Source organism: Orcinus orca, chromosome 6 (genome assembly GCF_937001465.1).
Source record: "Orcinus orca chromosome 6, mOrcOrc1.1, whole genome shotgun sequence".
NCBI lineage: Eukaryota > Metazoa > Chordata > Mammalia > Artiodactyla > Delphinidae > Orcinus > Orcinus orca.
In genome coordinates, this window is record NC_064564.1 from 107,240,995 (window position 1) to 107,254,299 (window position 13,305).

The 13,305-nt window shown below is 36.6% G+C and overlaps 1 protein-coding gene across 2 annotated transcripts in view; it reads right to left on the reverse strand.

Moving 5' to 3' along the window:
* Positions 1-13,305, reverse strand: part of C5 (complement C5) — a 90,173-nt gene that overhangs the window by 40,000 nt on the left and 36,868 nt on the right. For both annotated transcript variants that reach the window (XM_049711036.1, XM_049711037.1), the window contains 9 exons: positions 11,926-12,129; positions 10,430-10,639; positions 10,159-10,308; positions 8,968-9,097; positions 7,932-7,994; positions 6,627-6,824; positions 4,600-4,690; positions 3,050-3,123; positions 2,015-2,154 (listed from right to left, as the gene is read on the reverse strand). In XM_049711036.1, coding sequence (XP_049566993.1) covers positions 2,015-2,154; positions 3,050-3,123; positions 4,600-4,690; positions 6,627-6,824; positions 7,932-7,994; positions 8,968-9,097; positions 10,159-10,308; positions 10,430-10,639; positions 11,926-12,129 — 1,260 coding nt within the window. The remainder of the gene's footprint in view (positions 1-2,014; positions 2,155-3,049; positions 3,124-4,599; positions 4,691-6,626; positions 6,825-7,931; positions 7,995-8,967; positions 9,098-10,158; positions 10,309-10,429; positions 10,640-11,925; positions 12,130-13,305) is intronic.

A 13,305-nucleotide genomic window follows, 5' to 3' on the forward strand; every position in this document is an offset into this window, starting at 1 on the left:
GATTGATTCAGCCAACTGCCTGCTAAAACACACAAACGAAGATGAAAACTCTTCAGAGGATAGTAATAGAATCCAGAGTCTCTATAACATTTCATTAAGAAAGTCCAAGGGTCAATGCGAAGTTACTAGATGTAAAGAAATAGGAAAGTGTGATCTGTACTCAAGAGGAAAGGTAATTAATTGGTAATTACCCTGAGATATCTCAGATGTTCTTGTTTCTTGTTTTGATATGATGAATACTGCACTGATAGTTTAAAAATTAAATAAAATATGGCAGTACCATGAGATGTGTGACACTTAAAATATTGTCTAATTATAATTATGTCATTGCACTTTGTGGTGCTCTGAGCAGCAGTGCAATGCAACGAAAGCACTACATACGGTCTATGTCACAACTACTCAACTCTGCCATGGATAATACCTACACAATGGGTGTGGCTTTAAACTTTATTTATGGACAGTGAAATTTGAATTTCATATAACTTTCATGTGCCATGAAATATTCTTCTTCTACTTCTCCTCCTCAACCTTTTAGAAATGTGAAAAACATTCTTATCTTATAGGCCATAAAAGAAGAGGGAGCAGGCCAGTTTTGGCCCATGGCCAGAGATTGCTGACCCCTGACCTAGTACATAAAGCAAAAGAATGAAGAGATGTAAAAAATTCAATATTGTAGACAAGTCAGTTTCCCTTACAGTAATTTATAAATTCAGGATAATACCTATCAAAACCTGAATACATTTTTAACTAGATCAGCAAGCAATTATTTGACACTTAGAGACTTATAATCATAAAACTTAAAAATAATTCAATTTCAGTGTATGTACATATTTTTGTTGCATCAAAGTATGAGAGACTGATCGATAGAAAACATTCAAGTGTAAAATATATAACACTAGGAGAGTGGAATGGAAATATGAGTTCACAGATAAAAGGAATGGTATATAATCTGTTGTTCACAAGAGTTTATTTGGGTATTTTTTAATGGATTGCTATGGTATTTAGATTCTGCTATATACCTTTAAAAGTTTGATATAACAGTTTTATTTTTAAAATATCAATACTCAAGTATTCCCAGAGTTATAAATTTGCATATTTTTTTGAATTTATGATGAAAAATTTTAGATGCCAATTTAAAAATGTGCCAATGGGGTACTTAGTTTTTCCAAAAAGATTTAGGGAGCTGTAAGCGAAATTTTTGGAGACCACTGAAATACTCATGTCTAAGAATAAAATTAGAGCTTTGAAAAAAAGAGTCAGATTTTCAGACTGCATTGAGTTCCTATATAAAATTTTGTGATTGTGATTTTCAAGTGAAATCAGACAGCCTAATGTATAACTCTGTTTAGAAATGTGTTGGCAAAAAGAAGGCAAATGGTGGGTCTGGCCATGGCTGGAGTTTTTCACAGAGTGTACCCCAGAGCAAAAGGGGATCAAGGGAGTTGACATGTTTTTAATCAGTGAGGCTATAATGATGGCTTATGAATTCTAACCTGAACAAGGAGTGAAGTAAAGACTTTAGCATAAGAAGGCTAATGAAGAATAAAAAGTAATGGAGTCACAGAGCTGGAGGTTTCAATGATGCTGTAGAACTGTAGCTACAAAGTAACAAGGTTAATGAGTCAGAAGGATAGGTAGGAGGTGGTCAGTTGGTGAGATGTTTGAAATCATATTTTCTGGGGGGAAGACAAGATCTGCAAAGTGAAGAGTGTGAATGGCTAAAATGGAGGAAAGGAAAGGGTTGTTAGAGGTAAGGAGATCAGGGTGATGAATGAACCAAATGTAATCTCATCTTTCTCTGAGCCTCCACAGCACATTGATTATCTTAAGGACTTGTATTCTTCATTGAATTGGAGTTGTATGCATAGTTATCTTAACTCTTCTTCTTTTCTTCTTTCCTTCACTGAGTTGAGTTTGTGTGCCTGTGTACGTGATAATTCCATTAATAGAATTCTCAGAAAATCAGGGACGTCTTCACTTTTTCCATTTATTTGAACATACCATAAATACTTACCCGAATTCCAGATGTTCTATAGTTATAAACAGTTCCACTCAATTGGATCTGTTCCCCTCGTACAACAGAATATGGTATATTCATTTCCAGGAAGACGTTTTTGAACACCTTTGCCTTGAGAGTATCAGCAACACATATACCTTCAGCCCAAAGTGAAAGCAAAGTTGAAGCATATTAGGGAATTCCCATAATGCCTTATTAGTACTAAAATGTCTCAGATTTGCTTTGCTTCAAGGAAAAAACGAAAGTTAGATGATGTTTTTCTCTGCCCTAACACCCCATGTCCTTGAATTTTCTACTCACTGATTTTTTTAAATTGAGCTATAATTGAAGTATAATATTATATTAGCTTCAGGTGTACAACATGATTCGATATTTGTATACATAAGTCTAGTTAACATCCACCACCACACATATTACAAATTTCTTTTCTTGTGGTAAGAACTTTTAAGATCTATTCTTTTATCACTGTTCTTCATTCAATAATTATTAGTATTAACAGAAAACTTCATTTGTCCAACAAATATTTAATTCTATTTAAGGCATGAGAATGTTTATTAACTAAAGCACCAAATCTCTTTTTTAGATATTCATTATTGGTTCCGTTTAATGGGCATAAAATTTTGATTGTGGAAACCAAGATTTATAAGAACAAAATATAGTGAGCAAACAAGCCAAGCCTGAAATTATTTATAAAGTGTCTGCACTAAATCACCACAAAAGGGCACTAGTCCAGGAGAGAAATTACATATTTTTCTCTAACTCTACTGAATCTTCTACTCACTGAGAAAATACAAAGGAAAATGGGGGCTTCACATCAGTATTTATAAAATGATGGCTAATAGAAGAACAAAAGAAGAAACTGATACAGTCCATGATGTGGGCACATCTAAGTCTCTTTGTAATACATTAAAAATAGGTTTTAATAAATGACACCACTTAAGTCCTGTGTAAACTAAAAAGACAATAACAAAAAACTGCATTTTGCCAAATCAAATCATTCCTTACGTGAGCATATAACTTCAATTTGCTTACCACTATTTGAAATGCCAACACCTTGAATTTCCCAGGTAGTTAGAGAATCAGGTAGCACAAACTGCAACTGGTTTCTGAAAGTTAAAATGTTGATATATTCAAATACAGAGGAACATTGATTAACCCAAATTGACAGCTTGCATTAACAGAATTCTTGCTTCATACTACTTTAGAATAAAGAAAAAAAATCACAACAGAACAAAATCTCATCAGGTATTAAAGAAAAATCAAGCAAGAAGTTTATTCAGTAACTCTTATACTCATTCCATGTTTTTAGATATTTCACTTGTATTATGAGAATTCAAATTCAGAAGGATGTCTTTGAAACATTGCAAATTCAAAACATACAATTCAAAGAAAAAAATTATGTTTATTGTGTAGTATGTTCTAAAATAGGGAAGCAAAATACTAATGCATCTTAACACTGCTCATAACGAAGTTGATATAACTAAAAATTTCTGATTAAGATCAAGCTTATACTCATTCAACAAACAGCTATTGTGCACCATCTTTGTGTCAAGCATAGCACTAAATACTGAGTACACAGCTCTCATAGATACAGTCCTGCTCTCAAGCAGTTCACGGTCTAGTGGAAGAAATAGTTCAGTATATAAATTGCGATTCACTGTAATAACTGTACCAATAAAACTTTTTAAAAGTTCAGAGGCAGTATGCATTGATTCAACAAATTTATTTTAGTGCCTCTAGAAGCCGGACCTTATGCCAGGTCCTGAATATAAAACTAACCTGAATTTAGTCCTTGCCCTGGAAGTATTTACATTTTAATGTGGAAGACAGTCAGGTAAACAGGACATTATTATATTGTGTGATATGTGCAACAGAGTTAATTGAGAGGGGCAGTACATCCAATCACTGGGTGGGGGACAGCGGTGGAAAGGTCTGCGAGGGGAAATGCTAGCCAAGGGGCAATGTCAGATGAAGTGGACAACACTGTGGAGGAGGAATCAGGCAGGACAAGGGTAGAGGCCAGGAAACCCATTAGAAGTCAGATGTCAGGCCCGGAACTCACTGCCTTGATGGCTCCTTGGAAAGTCTGTGCTTTGAGCCCCCCCAACCCCCCCTCCCCCCGCCGGACGACCTGAGGAAGGATGACACTCAGGGAAGGGGCACTGTTTTCAGTGCCTGGTACAGAGTAGGCATTCTATAAACATGTGTTGAATAAAGGACTTTAACAAGAAAAGAACCTTTCTCCCTATTAATCAATGTTTTGTAGTTACAGATATTTCAGGATGAAAACAGCTGCATAATACAGTGTAAAGCACACAGTTGTGCTCGGTAAAGACTACCTGAAATGGAATGAAGTTGAATGGAATGGTACCCTTCTTCCCCAAGAGTTAATCATGACCTGGAACCAATTATTAGAAGAAATCACATGCTAAAAAAAAAAGAAGTAAAATAAAATTTGACCCAATGGTGGTATCATCTTAACTCTTAAATAATATATTGGGAAATGGGTAGTTTCCAGATTTTTGGTCAGAATATTTGCATTTTCCCATATTTTTCAGAGAAAAGTCAAAGAAATATAATACCTTTTGGGGACATGATGAACTTCCCATAACCAGCTTTCTGGAAAATAAGTCCTTATTTCTGGTTTGGTTACTGGTAAAAGAGTCTTGATATCTGGGGGAAAAATATATTTGATTATGGAAAAACAACACAAATTCTACTTAGAGCTGAATTTTAAAATATGGACATTAATCAATAGCTTAAACATTTTCAGAAAGGTCAATGAAACATTTTGTTTAGTGATTTCAAAATAGAACAATAAAGGCCTTAGGATTTCTCCACTAGTGACACTGACAAAATGAATAAAGCATAAAAATATGTTTAATAATTTGTGTTTTAAATTGCTAAATGTTTCATGTTCGGAAAATTATACAAGATACTAATTAGTCTATAAAGTTATTTGCATTTTAAAAATTACAATAATTGTTTTTATTTTGTAAAATAGGGAGGTTTATATTATTCTCTGCCTTACCTCAGAAATTTATTTATATTTTCTATAATAAAAATGGACAGAATGTCTGCTTCTGTCCAAGATGCACTGATAGGGACTGGAGTTACACCTCTGCCTTAAGAAAACTAGAAAACCAGACACAACAGCTTTCAAATATTAGAGCATAAGTGAGCCAGGACAGTGATCCCTGAGAAAAGGGAGACAGATTGGATGAACCCTAAAATTATCCAGGTTTACTGTCTGGAGGCAGTTTACAGGCTTTAGAGCAGGGAGAAAAACGCATACAGACCCTGGCAGAGTTGCAACACCACCCATGGGAATTTGGGAGGCCAAGCTGTCTAGAACAAGGGACAGAGAGGAGGGAGCTACAGAGGCTGAATTCCAGGCAGCTGATGCCAACCCAGATGATTAGAGTTGAAAAACTGGACCACGAAAAATGGATATGTACTAGATTGTTCATAAAAAATACTGCGTGTAATAAGCAAAAATCTGAAAACAACCTAAATATATCTAATAACCTGGTTTTGATAAATGGCCACAAGAATTTATTTATGCAGAAATGTATCCACTCAGAATGATGACATTTAAGACATACTGTTAAGGGCTTCCCTGGTGGCACAGTGATTAAGAATCTGCCTGCCAGTGCAGGGGACACAGGTTTGAGCCCTGGTCTGGGAAGATTTCACATGACGTGGAACAACTAAGCCCATGCGCCACAACTACCGAGCCTGCACTCTAGAGCCCGCAAGCCACAACTACTGAGCCCGCGTGCCACAGCTACTGAAGCCCACACGCCTAGAGCCCATGCTCTGCAACAAGAGAAGCCACCGCAACGAGAAGCCTGCGCACCACAACAAAAGAATAGCCCCCGCTCACCGCAACTAGAGAAAGCCCGTGCACAGCAACGAAGACCCAACGCAGCCAAAAATAAATAAATAAATAAATATTTAAAAAAAGAAAAAAAGTAACAACAACAAAAAAAGACATACTGTTAAGCAAAACAATCAAACAGGATCTGTCACTCTGCTTTTGTTTGTTTTGACTGTATATAAATGAATTGAAAGTCCTAAAAGTTCTGAAAACATGTTAATGAGAGTTCTATAAATTCTGAAAATGTATATTGTGGTTGAAATTGAAATAAGATTTCAACTTTATGTGAGTACATTTAAGGTTATGCTACATTTAGAAATCTTTTGCTATATGTGGTCAGTATAGGTATAAACAGAATTTTTAACGGTTGTAATATCACAGAACCATGGAATTTTAGAACTCAAAGGCATATTAGAGATCACCTGGCCCAAGCTTCTTGCTTTAAAAATGGGGAGATTGAGGCTCAGAGAGGATAAATAATCATTCACGTTTATAGAATGAGTCAGCTTCAAACTCGCCTGGGTCTTGACTACGGACTAGTGCACTCTGCTCTGTACTATATATACCTCTTCTGATTCCCAAAAATGACAACAAAATTTTTTTCTTAACAGCATTTGCAAGTTATCTTTTCTACTTCCCATTTTAAATAGAGCATGTAAACCACCTTTTTTGGAAGCATAAAATTACATCAATTTCCCCATATTTTCCAATCGAAAATGTCAAACTTACGTAGCCTTCCCAATTGGATAATTTTACCAGACTCGGCAGCACGGATCTGGCTTGCGATGGCACAACAGTTCTTGAAAACTTTGACGCATCTTGGGCCTATCTTAATCCGAGCGGCTCGCTGCTCACAGTTTTCATCATCATTACGATAGGCTCCATCACGACAACATTTCTTCAACATTCTATCTTTGTATTTAGCAGCTGAAATGGTAATAATTAAAGTGCCCTTGATTATGCATAGAGTCAAAACATCTCAGGCTTAGAAAGGCTCTTGAGGGATACTGGATTTCTGCTGTCATAGGACCCCAGCCCCACAAGAGCCATGGCTAGTTGACTGTCCAGGCCCGCTTTGGAACTACCCTAGGAATGGGAGAATATGGCCTCATAAGGTAGTCCACTCTGATTTGCACTAAATGGTTAAGGGCTTCCTGCAACTAAGCTGAGTACTGACTTTTGAAACTGGCACCTTGGGTTCAGCACCCTTTGAGTAAAATAAGTTAATGATCTGAGAAGCCTGCAAATATCTGAAGATAGTTATCATCACTATACAGGTATGTTCTTCTTCAAGCTAAAAATCCTATTTTATTCAAACATTTCTTGTGGTTTGTGGTTTCAAACATTTCTTCACCAGTGGCATCTTTCCTCATCATAAGTGCTTCCGATTAATCAGTATCTCTCTTTTCATATCATTAAAACTTAGAATGAAGGTTAGAATTTAAATGACTCATATACAGATGGAAAGTATTATTGTACTACTATAAACATCTTTATTAGTTGAGCTCAGGGCACTGACTGCTGGCTCAATGTTCTTTCTATTGTAGCATTGCCAATTATCATATCTCTGTTTAAATAATACTTAAAAATAATTTCTGTTGGGATTATTTCCCCACCCAAAATTATCTAAAATACTCTTAACTGTTAAGTGTATGCAAGAAGAGATAGACTTCCAGGTATATCTCAAAGTTACTTAAATCATGGATTTTGTTAGAATAAAATGGAAGCATATGATTTTAATTACTAGATGAAGTTTACAGAGAGGAAATATTTGTGACAAATAAAAGTTAATCTTTTATATTTTAGAGATAGAAATAACAAAGACCTATTTCCCTCAGATTAAGGTTATGGCAAATGAACTATTGGATTAATTTGGATTAACCTTTCCAGGGGAGGTGAGCTAGATGTCTGTACATATCTTTCTTTTCACCCATTCTATTTGAATTAGGAGAAATTAGATAATGTTTACTTTTCTCCAGCTTTTGAATGACACGATCATAACCTTTTGGCAATCACATGAAACTTTTAGAGTACCTTCTTCCTCTATCTTCATTTTCAGCATTCTTTTTGGCCTGAGAATTTCTTTACAAGGTTCATCTGTTTTAAAAAGATAAAGAAAAAGAAGGGAGAAAAGGAGATAAAATCTCAAAAACCACAAAATTCCGTGAAATTATTTAACTTTTTAAAACATTCACGTCATTCATTCAACAAACATTGAGAGCCTACTTTCGACTAGGCACCGCACACTACACATCTCAATATGACTTGTTTTTAGAGGGGCTCACAATCTATTGTCACACAGTTTGACTTGTTTGATCTGAATTTGGTTTTTAATCCTGCAACCTTTTTGATCCACTGATTACAAGGAAATATCTAAGCTTTTAGAGTGAGCCATGTTTCTGTTAGGTATGGTATTTTAATTATTTTTGGTGTTTATATTATTACAAATAATAGTATCATGTATAATTATGAACAATTTTAAAACCACAGAAAGAAGATGATTAAGATGTGGTCCTTGCCCTTAAAGAGCTCCCAGTGCAGTTACTGAGACAAGGTATGTAATTAAGTGTAAGAATGTACAATGATGCACTGCTATAAATACATCTAGTCCTCCCTATAGTATTCCCCCTATTAAAGGAGGAGGCATGATCAATTCTATATGGGGAAGAGGCCAAATCAAGGAGATGATTCTTCTTCTAGCTTCTTCAGGCTAATAAAAGGGAAAGCAGTCCTAATAAGGAAAGGCCCAAAGATGTAAAATAGTGCCACCCATAACTACCTTGGTTCTGTATGGCTTAGACATAAGGTCATGTAGAGTGAGATGAGAAACAGCTGGAAAGAGCTGGAGAGAGGATCGTGGAAGGCCTTGAGTATTACAGTAAAGAATTTGTACTGTATCTTGAAGGCTAATGAAACATTTTATACAGAGGAGTTACCTAGTCATGCCATTATAAGATCAGTTTAGAGAATATTCTGGAGGAGGGACAAAACTGAGGTCTGGGAGGCAAATCATCCATGTAAATTTCAGTAATCAATTTGAAGAATAAACAAAAAGTACTGAGTGTTTTACCATTTTCTTGGGAGTTATCTGCGTTTGCGTTGGTGAGGAAGGTGAGTCCAGCCAGGTGGAATACATCTGCATTGTTGCGGCCACCACCTGCCCCGCAGCCCAGGTCACTCTTCTCTAAAGTTTGAAATACCTGTCCAGAGGTAGTTAGTTAATTTAATAATTCTTAGGAATTAACTAAAGGCAAAACGGTGAGCCTATTCAGATGTGGAAATCATTCCTCTGAAAAACTAAAGGTACAAGTTGTTACATGGTTCTAACAAATCTGTGAAATGCACAGCCCACTCATTTATCAAATGGTCAAAGACCAAATTTCCCAACTTCATTCCTTTATTTTGTCCTTTTGTATTTAGAAATACATACCTATTCAAAATTAAATCAAGAACTAAGTCTTAAGCTTTGATGAGGTGATTCTTCGAAATTGACCCCATGCTGTTTTGTACACAGAATGCATACTGCAATCAATATAATGTCCAAAAAAGAATAAATGAGTGAATATATGAATAAGTGAATTAATAAACAAGCTAATTTTTAAGTCACTAAAAGAAAAAAGAGCACAATCTCTTGTATTTTGGGGAAGAGGGCTCTAGGTTATAAGTGGGTGAGAACTTGTTTGCGGGGGGAGGCTTTTTCCAGTTTTAATTTTGACCCCAAACATTTTTTCCTTTCTGAATGTTTTTAACTTAATAGTTTCTCAGTTCTTTCTTCCTCCTTCAAAGAAATTCAATCCTAGAAAATAGAAGCAGAGCTTAGGGGAGATAAATGGGAACTTAGGGGAAGTGAATCATTTTCAGATTCTTCTGGGCCACAGATTTTAATGAGTAAGAAAAACCCAAAAAACCCCCAGTGGTTGCCTATTCATTCTTCTCTGTTGCTGCTACTATAAAGCTCCCTGCTCCCAAATCTCCAAACCCTCCCAATCAATGGCACTTTGCCCATGAATGTAATTGCTATCATGGCATATGTTTTTAAAGTACTTAATTCCATACTTGGAAAAGTAAAAATGGATAGACCTGGCCTTTAGAGACTAATGTTAGGATGGCTTACCTTCCTAAGAGTCACTGTTTTGAGTAGACTATAGAAAAGCAGGTCTAGTCTTCCCTTAATTCTTCCCCCACGACTTACCCTAGTGGCCACACTTTGTGAAGCACTGCATAGGGCCACCCCAGTAACCAAGGCCATGCACTACTTAACTCTTTCCAGGGGTTTCTTGGCTGTCCTTTGCACCCCATATATAGCACTGTCCACTGCCATTAAAGCCACCCAGGAATCCAACTCAGTTGCCATATTAAGAGATACATGTTGGCCAGGGGAATATGTATCTGTACTTGGAGACAGATGAACCTATAAGGTCGTTTGAAAAAGAAAATATCATTTGTATGACACAAAAACTTCACAGATAGCTGCATTTACAGCCCCTTTATTCAGAAGAAAGTTGGATTGTGACTTACAGTTTGTGGCTTACCTTGAGCTGGTTGCCACACTTTTCTTCAATATTTAACCAGACTGAGTCGGACACTAATTCTGCGGTCTGTTCTCCTGTTACAATGTAATAGACCAGGAGACGAGCTGAAGGAACCATGTTCTGTGTCACTGGAATGTCTATACTTTGATAATCTGAATCTGAAAGTTTATCCCTTGTGCCAAAGTGAACGATTTTGCCCTTGGATAAAATCTAAAAATAAACAGCAGTAGCAACGGTAATTACAAAAACAAAACATTTACTTCAGGATGGAGCTTGGAGCTGGAGTAGAAATTACGTTAAAGAAAAAGAAAGTTAACATTGTATGGGCCTACTATGTTCCAGGAACTGTACATTTAATTAACTCTTTTAGTTCCCGTAATAACCAGAAGGATAGGAATACTATCTCCATTGTGCAGATAAAGGGACTGAGGTTCAGGAAGTAATTAAATGTCATATTGATTTCAGTTCAAAACCACCTAGCTACGAATTCAGAGAGCTAAAATTTGACCTCAAATCTGTTTAAAGTCATCACACTGTCATTAACATCTACTTGTTTAGTTGATTAAAAAATGTAGATGAGGAGGTAGAGTGCATCTTATTTTTCCCTAATTTCTGGCCTTAAGTTTTAAAGCCAGAGGTTAGGTTCTAAACTGGAGGTGTGAGGTTAAAAAAAAAAAAAAAACCCTAAAAATCATATGAAGCCAAAATGTCCTCAGAGATCCCTTAAATTGTCCTTAGAGAACAGGACTGTGTATGTGGTTTTGGTACGTAGTCCCTAAACAAGTCCCCTAATTATTCATCAGTCAGTATGGTCCTCATTTACTTTTTAATTTCTTCTTCAAAACCGTTGAAAAAATCATCATCACCTGTTTGGCCTGATCATCAGAATAATTAATTCCATTTCTTGGGTAATTGTCAGGAAGCCCTTAACATTTTTTTTACATTCTTTCCTACCTTTCACTGACGGCCTTGACTGACACCTCCGATTAATTTAAGTGATGTAACAGGGATGTTGCTGGAGCAGGTATGATATGACTCAACCCTTAAGAGCAGGATTTGGGTCCCCTCTTTTTTCCAGTGAAATGCACATATTTTAAATGGGTCTAGGCGTGTAATCTTTGGCCATGAAGTAGAGCAGAGGTAATGTGAGAATTTAATCAAGCTCTCTCTATGGAGGAATCAGGCTGTCTTTGGTGAAAGGCATATAACACAGTCAGAGGTTCCCAGGTCTAATCTAATCACAACCTTCCTCTTCCCATCTGAGTGACTGTAGTGAGTCTTTAACCTCTTTGTCCCTCAGTTTCTTCATCTGTGAAGTAGTCATGAAAATCATTCCCTGTCTCAAAGGCTTTTGAAAAACTGATTATCAAATTAGATGATGTTTTTGAAAGTGCTTTGTAAGAATATATGTAAGGGATCATTCTAACGCTTTTCTATAAGCAAAGGAAAATCAGGTGGGGGAATAGATAGATGTAAATCTATCATTATATACTTACCAAGTAATTATAGTGAGTTATTTTGTCAATATATGGACTTCTGGGGGTAACAGCAATATTCAGATGTCCTCCCACAAGCAAAGGTTTATAGGTTTCAGTCCAGTCAATATAAAGATAACTTTGGCTGAGAGATGAATATGCTATTGCTCGGTAATCTTCGCTGGCCTGATTTTCTTCTGGAAGATCTGGGTCCTTGGTCCTGACCTGAAAAGGAAAAAAGTGAAAAAAGATACATGGACTGTGACTTAATGTTTTCTGTGAAACATAACTTTTCAATTCCTTTCTTTGCTTTATAAATTTCTAAAATTCACAACACCAAATTCTAAAGAAAAAAGAAATCCATTACTCCAAAGTGTTTGTACAGCTGCGGTATCAAGTAACTTTAGAAGGGCTATGGACAATAATTGGGATAATATGGGATTGTAGGCTATGGTGGGAAAGTCTGGTGAAGTGAAGAGAGAAAGATGCTCCTGCAACAAATATTGACACCCTTCCTGAAGTGTCATGGTGAGTTGGGGACTCCTTTTCCTATGGGTTGGAAGGGTAGCAGTGGGGAGGTCCTGAGGACTGGGGACAGGAGTCGTGAATGGACATCACACAGACTCTCTGGCCCAGTTTCATTGCGAAGTCGTGGCACAGAGAAGGGCTTACAAACAGAGTGGGGCAGAAATGATATCATGGCACCAATATCGGCCTTTGACAGCAGAGGGGTTGGTTAATAGCTCATGCTCGGGAGTGAGACAGGCATTGGTTTGCCTCTTGAGTACCATCATTTATTAAGTCTGGATAAGTTATTTAACCATAAGAAAGGTTAAAAGCCTCTGTTTCCTCAGCTGCAAAATGGTTAGCACAATGCCTAGCACTTCGTACGGGCTCAGTAGATGATGGTGAATCTATGCATGCTGGGGTCATTGACATGCATTACTAACTTACTCATTTTTTATTTGGGATTGGAAACCTAAATATTATTTGCTAGGAGAGAAGAATATTAAGTGAGCTCTAAGGTAGAGTGACTCATACAGCTGGAAAAAAGAGAGGCTTCCACGTTTGGCTCTTTTGTGGCCCTGAAAAGAGATAAAAAGTTGGGGGGTGGGAAACAGAGAATATTTCTATCACTGATTTCCACTGCTATACCTATTTTGATACTTCTAGATTCTAATACAGTCTTACAGATATAATTCACCCCAAATAAAAAATTGATAGATTTATCTTCCTCAAGGACCATTCAGTGAATTTGCAGATTGCCTCTGGTGCTTTTTTTTTATTTTTTTGGATGCAAAATTGTGGAACTGTTCACTGGACTCATGTATAAAATCTGCCGCATTTGTTCTGCACATTGGCCAAAACACACAGTCAAAAGTACACACTGTCCCAGAAAAT